Source organism: Alosa pseudoharengus, unplaced genomic scaffold, assembly GCF_046254945.1.
Source record: "Alosa pseudoharengus isolate Yale_2024_CS ecotype anadromous, Long Island Sound unplaced genomic scaffold, YU_APseudo_1.1 YU_APseudo_1.1_scf_13, whole genome shotgun sequence".
NCBI classification, from domain to species: domain Eukaryota; kingdom Metazoa; phylum Chordata; class Actinopteri; order Clupeiformes; family Clupeidae; genus Alosa; species Alosa pseudoharengus.
The window spans coordinates 8,007,533-8,022,397 of NW_027468598.1; the positions used below are offsets into that span (position 1 = coordinate 8,007,533).

The window sequence follows — 14,865 nt, forward strand, 5'->3', positions numbered from 1 at the left end:
GAGTCTGCTCTGTGCTCTGGCCACAAAGGGTTCAATTCAGCACACCCCACAACATCCATTCTTCTGCCACAGAGGATGGGGGTTAAATAATTCATTGCTCCACTGTAACAATGAGGCATGTTTCCAACCCTACCTGAGCAGGCCAGCAAACTGATACACTAACACGGCCAGGACTTTAAAAACACTGGACTCATTTTACCTGTTCACGTTCCATATACGCATGGCGTGGGTATCACCATGACATGGATGAGATTGTTTCACATTCCTGTAAGGGTGGGGTCATTCCCTCAGTGGCAGAGCAAGTGCTTGTTTGTTAGAAAGCCATCAGCCATGAGATTATTCTCTTTCCCTGCCTCACCCAGCCGGATAACATAAGTGATGTTCATTTTTATGGATCCAAAGGGTGACATTTGACAGTATAAAACTCTTCTTAAGCAATGGGAGAATACTTAAGCTAAACCATTGCCTTGCCTCAATTTCCTTCTACTGTGTCTTTAGAGGATAAACAGCTTAAATAATCAGCTTGATCTTATTAACTTTAACAGCTGTCCTGAATCGTTTTACTTCTGACTCTTTGTTGTGAGTAAGTCTAATGCTGAAAAGGGAAAGTAGATGAAAGTGCCACAACATTGCTGTCTTTTTTCTATCTTATCTTCTGAACAAGTGCAACGGCTATAGGCTGCGATGTTAAACTATGACTATGCCTAGGCCTATATGGAAAAAAAAACTTGTATGTTTAGAGAGCTACTCATTTACACACATCATTAAAATCCCACCATGAGACAAAAAGTTCACTTGCAGTGATAAGTGAGTGAGGCCCCATAACATTGGATGGACAAGAGAGGAGGACCACCTCGTGTCTTTGTCTGGGAATTGCCATCAATCACAATATCCCCACCCACTCTTAAATCCCAGAGGATGCAGTCTGCAGAGTGGGAGGTACCTGTCCCCTTCTTTATTCGATTGCCACCGGCTGTGTTTGATATAACCTTTTTGTTATGCCAAGAATATATAATGAACTGGACCTTTTAAATTATCACCCAACTTCTGAGACTATTAATAGGCTGGTAGTTTAGGGGAATAGGGTACCACAACAAAAGTTCACAGAATGTTCATAATAACCGTGATTCACCCCTTTTTCTAAAGCAATGTTTGTTATAATTCAGTTAACATCACGTATAGCTGCTATTTGAAGATAAAGCTTTTGACAGGTCATTAAAATATAGGCCTATCTCATTACAAAGGCTGCATGAATGGCAAGCTCGTGATTGAATTGGTGAAATAATATAGGGTGCTCACATTGGGTCATAATAGGTGACCGGTTGTATTTTTCCCCTTTTGAATTAGGCAACATGTCGTGTTAACTTTCCCTATTATAAACTAGAATCTAGAAACTAGAAACCTGTCCTATCACTTGACCAAATATAGACGTGTTCATACATTAATATAGCCTATTTCAGGAAAGCTATTTTGTTTTGAGGCACCTGCTTTGTTAACAAATAGCGTTAATCATCACTTACTTCAGATTTGTCTTTATTCCTCTGAAACAAGATGGTTTGGCATAAGTAATTCTCCTCGACAGTAAGGCATTCCTTTCAGGTGGTCTACCCCAGCGAAAAACGCCTTCAATACTTTAGCCGTCTATCCAGAGTTAAGTTCACACACAGTGTTTACCGTTCAACTGTCCCACACACAAGCTTTGGGTAAGACGCTGCCGCCACAATGTCATACCTCCCATTCAAACGATACGGCCGGTGGGTGACTGACTTGAGGAGAGGCCTACGGGAACAACCGGAGTGGATTCACGGAGCGGAACCAATAACTCAAAGCATGTCCTCATATAGGAATTTCATGCATCCTCTCTTGTAAGTCTGTATAGCCACGTTACATGATAAAGAAAAATCATATAAAATATGGTAGTATTAATCCTGTGTGCACAACCACCATAAAGTCTACTGAAATGGCTATTAGGCTTATATACACACACACACACACACACACTACCAGTCAAAAGTTTGGAGACACACATTTCCATTCCACTCCATTATAGACAGAATACCAGCTGAGAACATTTGCATTGTTTTTCATCATGGCAGCAGTTTTCAGATTACATTATGTGCTTACATAATTGCAAAAGGATTCTCGACTGTTGTAGAAAGAAATGGCTGATCTTTAATGCAATATCTACATTGCCCATTATAAGTAACCATTCATCCAATGTTGCAAAGGCACATTCTGTTTACTAATCTGATATCATTTTAAAAGCCTAACTGAAAATTTGACCCAAATATGCCTTGTTGACTATCTCAAACAGTCTGTGCAAAACGGACCCTTTTCTCCTTCTTTTCCCTCCCTCCCTCGCACTACCCAGGGAGTGCTGTGCCAGCTCAAAGTCTTTCAGTGCCTGCAATCAGCTCTCCATTACCCGTTCAGTTCAAACTGCACAGCCAATGGGAAGTCTGGAGTCACCGCTTGTTACATTTGCACAACAAAGATTGAGAGGGTGAGCTGCAAGCTGCTGTCCCCTCCCTAAACACCCCGGTTTTAGCCCTGGTGTACCCCCAGCATGCCACTTTCACTACAGGCTGTTGAGTGTGTGTGTGTGTGTGTGTGTGTGTGTGTGTGTGTGTATATATAGGGGGATTTTGCCTTTAGTCTCAACTGTACTTTTGGATAATATTCTGAGACTTAAATAGTTTACACTTATGCATTTTAGATTCTTTGGACCGAAAGTTTTAAACGTCAAGACACGTTGCTCCGATACAGTCACCCTTTCTGTTCCCTCAGTTTGGGGCCACTAAGAGCTCATCACCTTTTGACACTCTTTGTCTTTCAGATTTGCTGAATCCATGGCAACAGTACTTTTGCTTTGTCTGGGTGGGGTAATCAGGCAGACCCCCATGGATTGCTGCTAAGCACAATGCCCAACCTGCTCATCCTAAGCACAAGAAGCAGGGGGACTGAGCTGGAAATAAAGATGAGAGTGAACGGGGAAAAAAGCAGATTATGCTGACCCATGTGGTCCTATAGCAGCTAACGCTAAATAACAATTGATTAATCTGTTTAGCAATTCAAACATGTGACACAGAAACCACAAATACTGTCTAAGTAAAGCAAAGCTAGGCAAGTGTAATACTAGGTACTATGTTAGTTTCAGGAAAAAAAACTCTATCGTGCCCCTTTCGGTTGTAAGGTTCAGTAAATTTGAGTATTCAAGCTTTATTTACATTATTTTACATGTGCAATACAATGTGACAAATGTGTACAATGAAGTATCTTATGAAAATATACATAATTTTACCAAATGTTAGTTGTAACATTGTACCAGCTGTATCCATGTGTGTTTGTCTGGGGTCAGAAAGGGTGTTAATAAATATCAATTTACTACATTTAGGTAAATGGAGTGGGAGTTGATCAATCAAAATGCACAAATAATTCAGCAACATATTTGCACTGATGATTATTAATGTGTGCTCACTGTTCTTTGGTCCCGGAAATAAGTGAGAGAAGCCTTTTCACGCCTTTGACCACAATGTTCTCTCTGACGACCGCAGAGACTCTCTCCCTGAGGTCGTCCTCCCTCCACAGCCCTCGGCCCTTTCTCTCAGCCTTGAGCTCTGCCTTCAGCAGTCTCTTGTGGAGTCTCCAGTACACCCGTGAGTGGTGGTCCAATCCCAGGATCGGTGTGGACCTGGCCAGGCCCTGTTGCAAGATCTGCTCATTTAGACTAGTGCCCAAGAGGAAGCCCTGAGGGACACAGAGAACAAGTAAACAGGAGGAAGGTCACAGGTCATACTCAAAGAGCCGGCTATACGGTCATTGAGTAAACACCCAACATGTTAGCATAACTGATGTGGCAATGCTTTCAATAAAGAATATGGACAAAAAGAGTTGACATTTTGTTCAGATCAGATCTTTATCCTTTTGTCCCACCGATGTATTAAGAGGCAGTTAAAGTTTGTTAGTGAAGCATGCCAGAGATGAGCCATGATTTTAAAGGTGTCCCCTCACCCGGCCTCTTGAGACAAAGCAGTCCAGGCTGTCGCCCTCTTTCCTAATTAGCTTCAGCCACACCGTCTCCGCAGGTCTCAGCTGCCGTCTCAGCCAGTCCCAGCCCTCCGGGGTCAACTCCACTCCGGCCAGACAAACCTGCAGAGGAGCCCCAACCTGATCTGCACCACCACAGGAATTGAGCTTTACAACAAGTTCCATTAAACATTTGAAAGTGTCTCAATACAAGGTCTTGATGGTAAAAGTAATTCCATCAAAACAGGCTAAATTAAATAAGGGTACATTTTCCCAAATGAAACAGCTTAATTTATGCTAAGTTCAAATTTCTACTCGTCAACAATAACGAGAGAACAGAGCAAAGCACACAATTTACAACAGTTCAGTTTTAGGTTTTGGTTAATCTTTAATTCAGCAGGTCAGGGTGTAAGCCTGTTGTAACTGGATGAGTGTGGTCAATGTGAACACTGCGGGAAGAATAATCATAATGGTCAATGTATGACATAAACCAACTGCACTTTTCCGGTCAAATAAGGATAACAATCTAAATACCACTAGCTTGCATGCATTAAAAAAACACTTTTTTTACTAGGTTTACTAAGCAGACACACATCAATCACTAATTAAAATCTAATTAGTGACAGCTGTCTGGGTGTAGGACTACTGGGTTGTCTAGCTAACAGCTGTTGTGTGAATGTGCAGAGTGCAGACAACAGATAGGATTTTGTGTTCTGCTGGAGGTAAACGTGTTTGTGAGTGCACTCACATTTCATCAGCAGGGGGGAAAGGACAGGGACATAAATTGGGATGTGCTCCACTTCCAGTCCCTTGTCAGTAATGCTGCATACTCTCCCTCGAAGACCAACGTTCCGCTCAATGAACCTTGAGGGAATTTCTGAAGCAGCATTGAACTTTGTGAGCTGCAAACAAAGGCATCCGAACAAGTCTATGAGGAATAGCTTAAATGACACAACAGATTGGTCTAGTGATTTCAAAGAGGTCTCTCCAAAGCATAGACTACATACAGTTTATGCCCCAAAACAGTCAATCTCGACCTTTATTTCTGGGGGACTCTAAAGGAGAAATACAAATCCCTATTTTCATTGTGTAATTTCACAGTAATTTTGGTTGATGCCAAACAATTTAACATAGTGGGTGCCATTGCTGGTTGGTGGCGTGCATTCACAGGACTTTAGCTTCACAAAGGCTACAGGTTTCACAGACTGACAAATACAAACTCTTAAAACCATCTTTACCAGTTTGATGCTCCTTCCTAAAATGACAATGCCCACGATAGCTAATCCAGTGCTCACACTCTGCAGGAAACAAACAGCATTCCATAGTTAATGTACACCCTATGATGTGGTGTGCAGTTTCGTAGTTGCCCCTGTAAGCGACTACACTGCACAAAGAGGATAACCATGACCGGTATCTTATGCTGATATTTTCCTTCATACCCGCACAATCGTCAAGTTATCGTCAGCAACCTTTGATACTATTGCTATAATGTTAAGGTTAGTCTTTGCTTTATCTGGTACATTCAGAATGTCAGGTCGCTCATCCGGCATGTTGTTTATTTGTCACTGCAACAGAGATCCCTCTACGCAGTACGGCACGTCGAATGAGCCATACTTTTTGAAAACGCGCGGGTGCTCACGAAGACAAAACAGTAGCACAATAATGTGTTGCAGCACATGTATTATATACATCAGTTGTTTTGCATTACATTTAAAAAATGCTGGTATAAAATTCTTCCGCATTGATGGACAATGCCACAAAACATAGTCGTCTCTTGTGATTCATTTTCCATAGCTCATGGAAGAGTGGTTTACATGGATATTGACCAGACATGCATGGTGTATAGGCTGAAACAAAAACATTATAAATGTCAAGAACACAAACATATTAAGTAAATGAAGGGCAACTTTAGTGTGCATAAGGCATACAATTATGAGAAGACTGAAATTCTTCTGGTTACTTACTATAAACTGCTCACAGATATGCATTAACTTTAATGCACATGCCCTGATTAATCTCACTGATCCTATAAACCGCCAAAGATTCTACAAATAAAATCATCACTGACCATAGAAAGATGAGAAGTGATATAAAATCAAAATACCAGTGGAAGGAATGACCATTTCTAAAACAAACACAAAGTCTTCAAATTTCAGACTACTAAAATTACAGTATGTGGCTACTACTCATGATTTGACATATTTGGTAAATCACATAAATATGATTTAGCTGACAACAGGTCAAGTGTTTCTCATTCAGTTTGGAATAGCTTGAAATACACTGGCATGTATAAGCTTTGGATATCGCTTTAAAAAGCCAACAAACAAATGAAAGGCAATCATGAAGACAAAGTAACAGAAACCTAACCGATTCCCTTTTAAAATGCTGGTCTTAAGGGTATACTACTGTCAAATAAAGCTGATGTTTCTGTGACAGCCTGAGTGTATTGTGCATGTGAGCACTTTCATAGTATTCAAATAGTCTTGTGAGATTAGTACACCATTTAGCAGATGATTTTATATGGACCTAAACAATGCTCTGCATGATCACATTGTATTATTACTCCAGCACAAAACTATAGGTTGTTCCGTTGGTTACATGTGATGCAATGTAATACAATGTGTGTGTGAGGAAACCAATGTGCAGCAACTGTAGTTTACTGCACACATTTACAGGGATTAAAGTGAAAAAAAATCGTTTGACTGAACTTTTTTCAGGCCATAAGTCATACGTTGTTCATATCTACCTATAGAGATAGCACCCCTTTTGCGGTCGCGACCTATTGGTTTTTAATGTACAAAAAGATGCAAACAGCAAAGTAAAGGGAGTATTCGCATTATTCACACAGCGGCCATTGTTTAAACCAAAACGAGGCTACAGGGTACACTTACTATATAATTAATGCCACCTACAGGTGAATGCATAGAACATAACAATCCTATGGTTTGTGTACCCTGTAGCCTCGTTTTAGCCGCCAATGGCCGCCATGTGAATAAGGCGAATTGAGAGTGTTCTTGATTGAGATTGAGTTTTCCTGATGAACAAAAATATATTTTAGTACCATCCCTGACCATTGCTGATTAGCCATTGCTGTTCTTTTCTACTGCAGCAATATTGTAGAAAGGCTTTAACACACTCTTATTTAATTACTTCAGGCCAAAAGTGTTTAAAGGGGAGATTTTTTTCTTGTTAATATGCAATTCAACACCAAGTAAAATCTATAAAATCAAGTTTGCAAGACTTCCCATTTCCTCATCAAAGTAACAAATCAGAACATTCTAGATATTGTTCATATTTCCATTTGTTGCCTCATCCGCATTTAATGATAACATGGTAATTTTGAGTTTTACAGACAACTCAGTTTTCCAATGAGCAGCAATACTGTGTGGGCTCATGCAGGAGGTCTGCGCATTTGTAACGACAATCTGGAGACGGCGCTTTTGTTTTCAGCAACAGATTGTATAAGGTTGACAAGAGGTTGCGATATGGTTAAGGACAGGTCGTGTTGCGCTATGAAATAACATGCGTAGCCAGGGGCGCCTTAATACCACCCGAGGCCCCTGGGCTATATGTTTTTTAAGCCCCCCCCCCACCGCAAATATTAATTATGATTAAATGATACCCGGCCCGCGATCTGACCCGACACATAGCGTGCGCTTTTGGTTAATAACATGCAGTGTAGCCTATCATTATTCAGCCTATGTAAAACCTTTACATAAACAGGAACAGAAAGCCCTCGAATCACGTCTGCCTACCCATGACATCGCTTATCAAAAAGGCTAGCCTACTGCACGAAAAAAAGCGTTGAACTTTTACACTTGTTGAACTCTGGCTGTAGGCTAAATTAAAAGATGGGTACACATATGGACGTTTAAAAGCTTTTCAAAAGTGCATGTGTTTGTCGTGTCGGGGGTTCCCCAGGAGTTTTTTTGAAATTCTGTCTACTTAACACACCAGTTTAACGCAGTTTGGGAGGGACAGAAATACTTTTAGCCTACAGAACAAGCTGGCTCATGTGACGTGAACATGGCTACCTTATGCATTATCACTACACTACATGGAGACATATCTCACGTTAACAATGGAGTAAACATAACATAGACTATAATATGTGCGAATGGGTTAGCACAAACTTAGCTGTTGGTGAACGGAAATGCAGATCACTAATTCATTTATTTGCGCCACAGCCCATGTTCTGCGTCCACTCCAATGAGACAAGTGAAATACATGTTTTTAAAGCCGTTTCATTTCCAGGCTATTTGCTACGATATTTACCTGCTATGCCTTCTGTTTTCATGGACAGTTACAGGAATCCACGTCATTCGTTTATCGTTGCTTCAATCCTACCCACGTTATCTCCAGAGTTTGTATGATAAGTTTGTCAGTCAGTTTCAGCCTCTCCTCTAGCTCCTCTACACCCGTTGGGATTTATTACGTTTTGTTACATTTTGTTACAATTTAGAATTGGAGAAGACAAAGGGGGCCTCTGCATGGATGTAATTGTAGAGCAGTACGATGTGCTCAATTATTTAGACTAGCTCCAGAGTAGGCTAATGACGCCACGAATACGGACACGCCGTTTATTATTATTGATTATCATTATTATTATTAGGAGGCCCCTCATTGGTCGAGGCCCCTGGGCTGAAGCCCAGGTAAGCCCCTGCATTAAGGCGCCAGTGTAGGTACAGCCCTGCCCTGAATACATCTCAACGTGCGCTCTAAAACATCTGGTTTAAATGGAGATGTAGATTATCACGGGTGCGTTAATAAATCTACATAGCCCCTGCATTAAGGCGCCAGTGTGCGTAGCCTACTTTCTAAACGTAAAAACGGTCAGCCATAGATAAACGTAGCCTACCTCTGTCGTGGTGGCTAGTTGCACCAGGTAGGGAAGATGTCCTGAAGTGCACGAACGTTAACCTTATGGCGGTCTTCTGATTGGTGGCATGCTAAAACGTTTTCCTATTGCATCCATAAACAATTTTCTTGCAGCGAACCGCGCAAAAGCAAACTCCTGGCACTTTAATTTCTTTACACCATGGCTTGTTAGTTCTCCCCCGTTTCCTACAGCTGCCCATCTGCATTTATTTTTTTACTTTTGACACCTGCCTTCCTTTAGCAACAACGCATCCATGACAGCTAGTGGCCTTGCCAAATAGACGCACACAAATCATGACGCTAATATGCGAGTTTCTGGTAGGCCCACTGGTTATGGTTTTGTGCTATAAATTAATAATATTTTAAAGCAAAGTTTTAAGTTGACTATTTTAATTGTATGGTTATTTTTTGTCAACATACACTCACAACCTATTGTCGTTAAAAGTGAGGCCTAAGCAAAATAGGCTACAAGGCTGTCTGTGCGTCACAAACACGACTGACCCCCTTACTCGACACGCTCAGTCAAAACCTTCCGTCGCAAATTGTGAAAAACATTGTTGTATGTCATAACAGACGGGATAATAAATTGCATAGGCTACGGTTTATATTGCGTCGCTTTACACATAATGTTAGTTGCATTGATTAAAAACTGTAACAATAATAGTAGCCTACATCGGGTGGCATAGCAGGCTATCTGTTCAAGTCATAGGTGACACCCAAAATGAATGACCTCCCCTGACAAGAGTTCGCGATAGTAAGTGTCTACATTGATGCACGGAAAGAACACAGCCTCCGAATTCGCACATAGAGCTCACAATATCATATCCAAAAAAGTTTGATTGTGTCACTATAATCCAACTTTTAGACCGTTATAGTCCTCCATACGTGTTCTTTTTTTTAAGCAAACGCCCGAGACAAGTGTGTAGCTACAACATACAAAGCGAAACTCATGGCTGACGTAGGCCGTATAGGACTTGAGCGGTCACGGATTGAGACACAGAAAGTTCTCAAGAACACTATTAGGTCTTTAAACATTTACCTAATATTTGTAGTTGCCCTAAAAAAGGAAAAGCAAAGGTGACAGTCCCCCCCCCCTCCTATTTTTTTTCTCATCGGATCTGCATCGATCTCAAATATGACATTTCTAAAATCAAATTGACGGAAATCCGTCCTATGACGGAGAACTTTAATCCTTGCATTTATTCTGTTCTTTTTCTCTGTATGATCAGGAAACATTGACAATTGAAGGTTAGCTGCTCTGAACCTAAACAAATCCATGCTGTTTAACTACGGATGAGTGTCATATGAGGGAATCCCACAGAAATTTCATGAACCTCAAAATGAAAAAGGCACATACACTGAAGTGACAAAGTACATTAATAACATTTTCAAAATTCAGAAAATGTCACCGGTGGAGCAGATCTCTATTTATATATCTTCATATATCTGTCATATATCTTTAAACAAGTCTTCATGTTATGTCTTGGGAAGTAATCATGACATATAGATTCAAGACGGGAACTTTTCTTCTTAAGGTCCACATTTCAACGGTAGCCAGATGTGTGCGTTGGGTGAATTAAAATAAAACAAAAGGCATTGTGAGGTCTCTGAGCGTAATGAGAGTGAGTCCCTTAAGAGCGTTGGGATAATGCAGGGTGTTGCTGTGGCTTTTCATTTGGATGATTTACAGTGCCAGGCCTGTGGGCTTTCCTCTTGTAACCGTCTCAGCCTCTTGCCCAATAACAACCACCAGGTGAGGCCAATCACAACACACACCACTGACTCCACATAGTATCCGTCTAGTACAGTCACACATGTCCCACCCTCCTTCACACAAAGCTAGAGAGAGAGAGACAGAGAGAGAGAGAGAGAGAGATTAAGGCAATATACAACAATCTTAGCCAATTACCACCGTTGTGAGAATAGACTTTGGAAATCAGCAGGTTACCAAGGCTACTTCAAGCCTCATCAAACACTATAATCTTCAATTACACAGGACTTGTTTATTCTTGTTTCTTTACTTTCTTTATTAAGGCATAATCTTATATATCTACCACAAATAGCAAAATAAATATTAGATGACCCATCACTGGGTGTTGCACTCACTCCTGCCTCCTCTGGAGAGCCACAGGTCTGGCTGGCTGCTCCCTGGCACTCCTTTGAGGTCAGTGGGTCCACCAGCCAGAGGGCCAGGGTGGAGGGCCAGTTACCCCCCAGATTAGTCACAGTGTTCAGTAGGGTCATGTAAGTGCCACCAATTACAGGATCACTGACCTTGGCGTGGAAGGCCATAGTGGCCACATACATGCTATACAGTGCCACCTGTTGGAAAAGATAGAAACAGATGACCATATCATCGGGACAGGTTTTCATAAGGATTACTCAGGATGACTGTGCAAAAACAAACACATTCATTACGCTTGTCAACACACGTTCATCGAAAAGTTACTTATTTCCGCCCGTTCCCTATTTTCGCCCTTTTGCATCTATGTGTCACTTGATATTAATTTCTATTCTAACCAAAACAGTGGATTCCAAAAAGAAATGCAAGCACCCACCTCCTATAAGGGTATCTAAATTATCTCTGTACCAAAAAAATGGCATTGTACAGTGACTTGAAGAGCTGTAAACAGTGTTGTAAGGCTATGTGTACAAAACCACGTGGAGCTCCAGTGGAATTTTGATTTTGTGCCGAGTGAGTGGGCGGAAATTGGGCACTCACCAGCCCAGCACCAAAGTTTGAGCACGGTAAACAAAATTGGATATTTTAGGCTGTAAAAGCTCCCGTTAAAAACCAAACAAGATTTTGTACAAATCTACACACTTATGGCTACTGAAAAATGGTTCCATCAGGTTCCAAAGGCTTATCACGGGATCAAAAGAGTATACTTATTATTATTATTATTATTATCAATCAAATATTATTTAAGTATTAAAAACCTTTAGGTATTAAACATTTTTGTTTTCAGATTTTCGAACGGAAGGGGCAGAAATTGGTACTTTTACGATAATGGATTAAAGTGGAAAACCACTGTGGCTACACCCATAATGATGCCAAAGTACATGGAGAGTTTACCTGATGAAAAGCATAGCTTAGCAACACCACAGCGTAATAGTAAACAGGATATCCCTCCTCCTGTTTCACACTCGGGGTCCACCATACAAGCAGTGCATACCCTAAACCAATCAGCAGCCTAAGACAAATGGAAAAGTAACTCTTAAAACATGCACCCTGCATTCTGATATTAATCTCTGACCTATGGACATTAACCTCTTTGAAATCCAAAACCTGGACAGACAGGAATTGTCTGTATTCTTGCAAGTCCAAACATTTCAAGTGAAGCTGTGAGAGTACCTGAATGGGAAGGCCTTGTAGAAGATGTCGAGAGGCTTGGGACCAGCTGTGTACTTGCTGATGATGAGGGGCAACAGAATTTGCAGTGGCACCATTGGTACCGCCAGCAGGGCCAGCTGAGCTTTTGGAACACCTGCTTCCACCAGCTTCAGCCCTGTCACTGCGTCTGCTGCAGAAAAGCCAATCTGGAACACACAAGTCAATGGTGCACACACACACACACACACACACACACACACACACACACACACACAGAGATATAAACAACGGTTACAAGCTACATACATGAATTAACATGAATTTACAAATGGCTTGATCAAGTATTACATTACAGTTGAATGTGTGAATTTTAGTAGTTTTAGCTTTATACAATACCTTGGCAGTCAATAGTAGACCACAGAAGGTGAACACCGTGGGCATCTTCACAATGGAGAACAGCAGTTTGTACGTTTCCATGACACCCTGTGTTTCCTCCCTCTTTTTTTTCTTAAGGTCCTTTTGGTTATTCTCCTTCTTTAGGATGGCAACAAGGGTGGTTGACACAAGAAACACAATCCCCCAGAAAAACAGGAAGTCTGTAAACAGATACAAAGAAAGGACAAGTTACAACAGTGCCATTATACCCACAGTATTGTGTTACTGTAGCCTGCATGCCATGCCATTCATTGAGGAGATAAAAAAGCACTGACAGACAGTAAACAAGTGAGCAAGTGGTGGGAGCAAGACAATATTGCAAGAAACTAATTAGTGGAGATTTGCCACACCTCATTTTGCGAAATAAATAATACAAACTATGATAAACCAGAAAACATCAACAACAACAATGATGCTAACTGACACATTGACACAATCTGAAACACTGATAATAAGTAGGAATCCAGCCAGTGCAAGCAATTTTGGTCAATCTTTTGACTTGTTTCAATATTTAAACTAGCACTGTGTTTGACATGCCCACCTGAGAGAGTTACGATGCCCTTCTCCTGAGGCTCAAACCTCAGGTACTTGTTGCAGAAGTCAGCAGACTCCAGGGCCAGGAAGAGCACATTACCCAGGAAGTAGCCCGCAGTTTGGCCAACTGAGTTGCAGGTGGATGCATAACCCACATTCTCCCGTGACAGCATAGTTAGTGCCCAGCCATCCACTGCTATGTCCTGGGTGGCAGCTAAGAAGGCCAGCATGAAGAAGACTGCAGTGAGAGTGATGACATCAGGTCCTTTGTGTTCATCACTCTCAAGTAAGGAGTCCACTGTGACAGACAGGTACAGCATAAAGATGCCCAGCAGATACTGTGTGGGAACCATCCATGACTTCCTACGTCCAAACTGCTGGAAGTAAATAGCATCAACCAGTGGAGCCCATAGCAGCTTAAGACTAAAGGGCCAGAAGACAAAGCTGAAATAAGCTTGATCCTTGTAGCTGACATTCTTGCTTTGCATGATGAGCGGGATGCTGCCTGCTAAGCCTAACGGGATGCCCTGGAGGACATAAAGGAAAAGGAGCAGCAAGACGCTTCCCAGCTCCTCTTTGATGCCCTTGCGGACCTTGTTTTCCTCAGTCCACAGCAATGTCTCTTCCTCTTCAGTGTCCATGTCTGAGGACTTAGCCTCCTGATGTCTCATGTTGTCTGCAGGAAGAACGGGCTTCCTCTGCCTCCCGTTCTTGTGTGTGACTGATTCATGCAACTCCATGGTAACTTGAGGGGCATCAATCCAGCTGTGCCCACGGAAGATCTACGGAATAGGACAATTGACTTTAGTTGAGATTCTACACTGAACACCAATGAAGAGGAGAAATAGCTCTGAAAAAGCATAGCAAGAGGTAAGTCTAGGACGAACTTAAGTTAAAGTGTAGCTGTTTGATTATTTGAAGTATGCTATGAAAGTAAAAACAAAACACAACACGGTCATGAACACCTAGCCTGCTGTTTGAATGACAGGCCCTGGCTAATCTGGCTTGGATCAGGTTTCCAGGTAGGACAAAACAACAGAGACAGACCACAAAGAGAGAAAAGTACAATGCCAGTGAATTATATAAATACATACGAATAGACAACATATAATAGGGAAAAACATACAATCCTTGCCACAAACATAACACGAAAACAAACGATCTCGTGCCAGCTGTGACGCGCAGTAGCCTACCTGAAACGATGAAACACATGCCACTTAAGACAGAGCGATTAAAAGGATGAATTAACGTCAGAAAACACCAATCATATATTTGTATTATAACCCGTGAATGTCCAGTATCTCTCAAGCAAAGTTAAAATGGGTGAAATAGTCAGCATTTCAGGAAAATCAGTACCCGGCGTTGAATGATGATATGAGGCAGACTGAGGAAGTGGTGCGTCTCTCAAACACTTCCGTATACTTCAGATGACGTGTCACTAAGCACGACATTTTTGTTCCGCCGGTGCTCTAAAATGGCCTAATACAGTTCGCACCCGCAGCACATGTGCATATATTTGTCTGATAATATTGTTCTTAATCATTGTGTCATTGTGGGCATTGTGTTTCATGAGTTTAGCGATATTGTTGAATAGTGGCAATAGCAAAGCAAATTCAAACCAACCATGGCTATTCAAAGGCTGCGGTTATTCAACTGAT

General features: G+C 41.5%; 2 protein-coding genes across 3 annotated transcripts; both read right to left on the bottom strand.

The window, feature by feature from the left end:
• Positions 1-3,180: 3,180 nt before the first annotated feature.
• On the bottom strand, positions 3,181-6,692 carry c18h3orf33 (c18h3orf33 homolog (H. sapiens)). Its single transcript, XM_076281974.1, has 5 exons — positions 5,466-6,692; positions 5,265-5,324; positions 4,775-4,928; positions 4,012-4,172; positions 3,181-3,747 (listed from the first exon to the last, which is right to left on the bottom strand). The coding sequence occupies exons 1-5, from the start codon at positions 5,574-5,576 to the stop codon at positions 3,475-3,477; spliced, it is 759 nt and encodes a 252-aa protein (XP_076138089.1). The 5' UTR covers positions 5,577-6,692; the 3' UTR covers positions 3,181-3,474.
• A 3,362-nt stretch (positions 6,693-10,054) lies between these two features.
• Positions 10,055-14,611, bottom strand: slc33a1 (solute carrier family 33 member 1). 2 transcript variants are annotated; one of them, XM_076281973.1, is made up of 7 exons: positions 14,564-14,611; positions 13,215-13,989; positions 12,635-12,834; positions 12,260-12,444; positions 11,981-12,098; positions 11,011-11,226; positions 10,055-10,743 (listed from the first exon to the last, which is right to left on the bottom strand). In XM_076281973.1, the coding sequence occupies exons 2-7, from the start codon at positions 13,945-13,947 to the stop codon at positions 10,576-10,578; spliced, it is 1,620 nt and encodes a 539-aa protein (XP_076138088.1). In that variant the 5' UTR covers positions 13,948-13,989; positions 14,564-14,611; the 3' UTR covers positions 10,055-10,575. The 2 variants fall into 2 exon arrangements, with proteins under 2 accessions (XP_076138088.1, XP_076138087.1); XM_076281972.1 differs by having other exon boundaries at positions 14,401-14,609.
• Between the last annotated feature and the right edge of the window lie 254 nt (positions 14,612-14,865).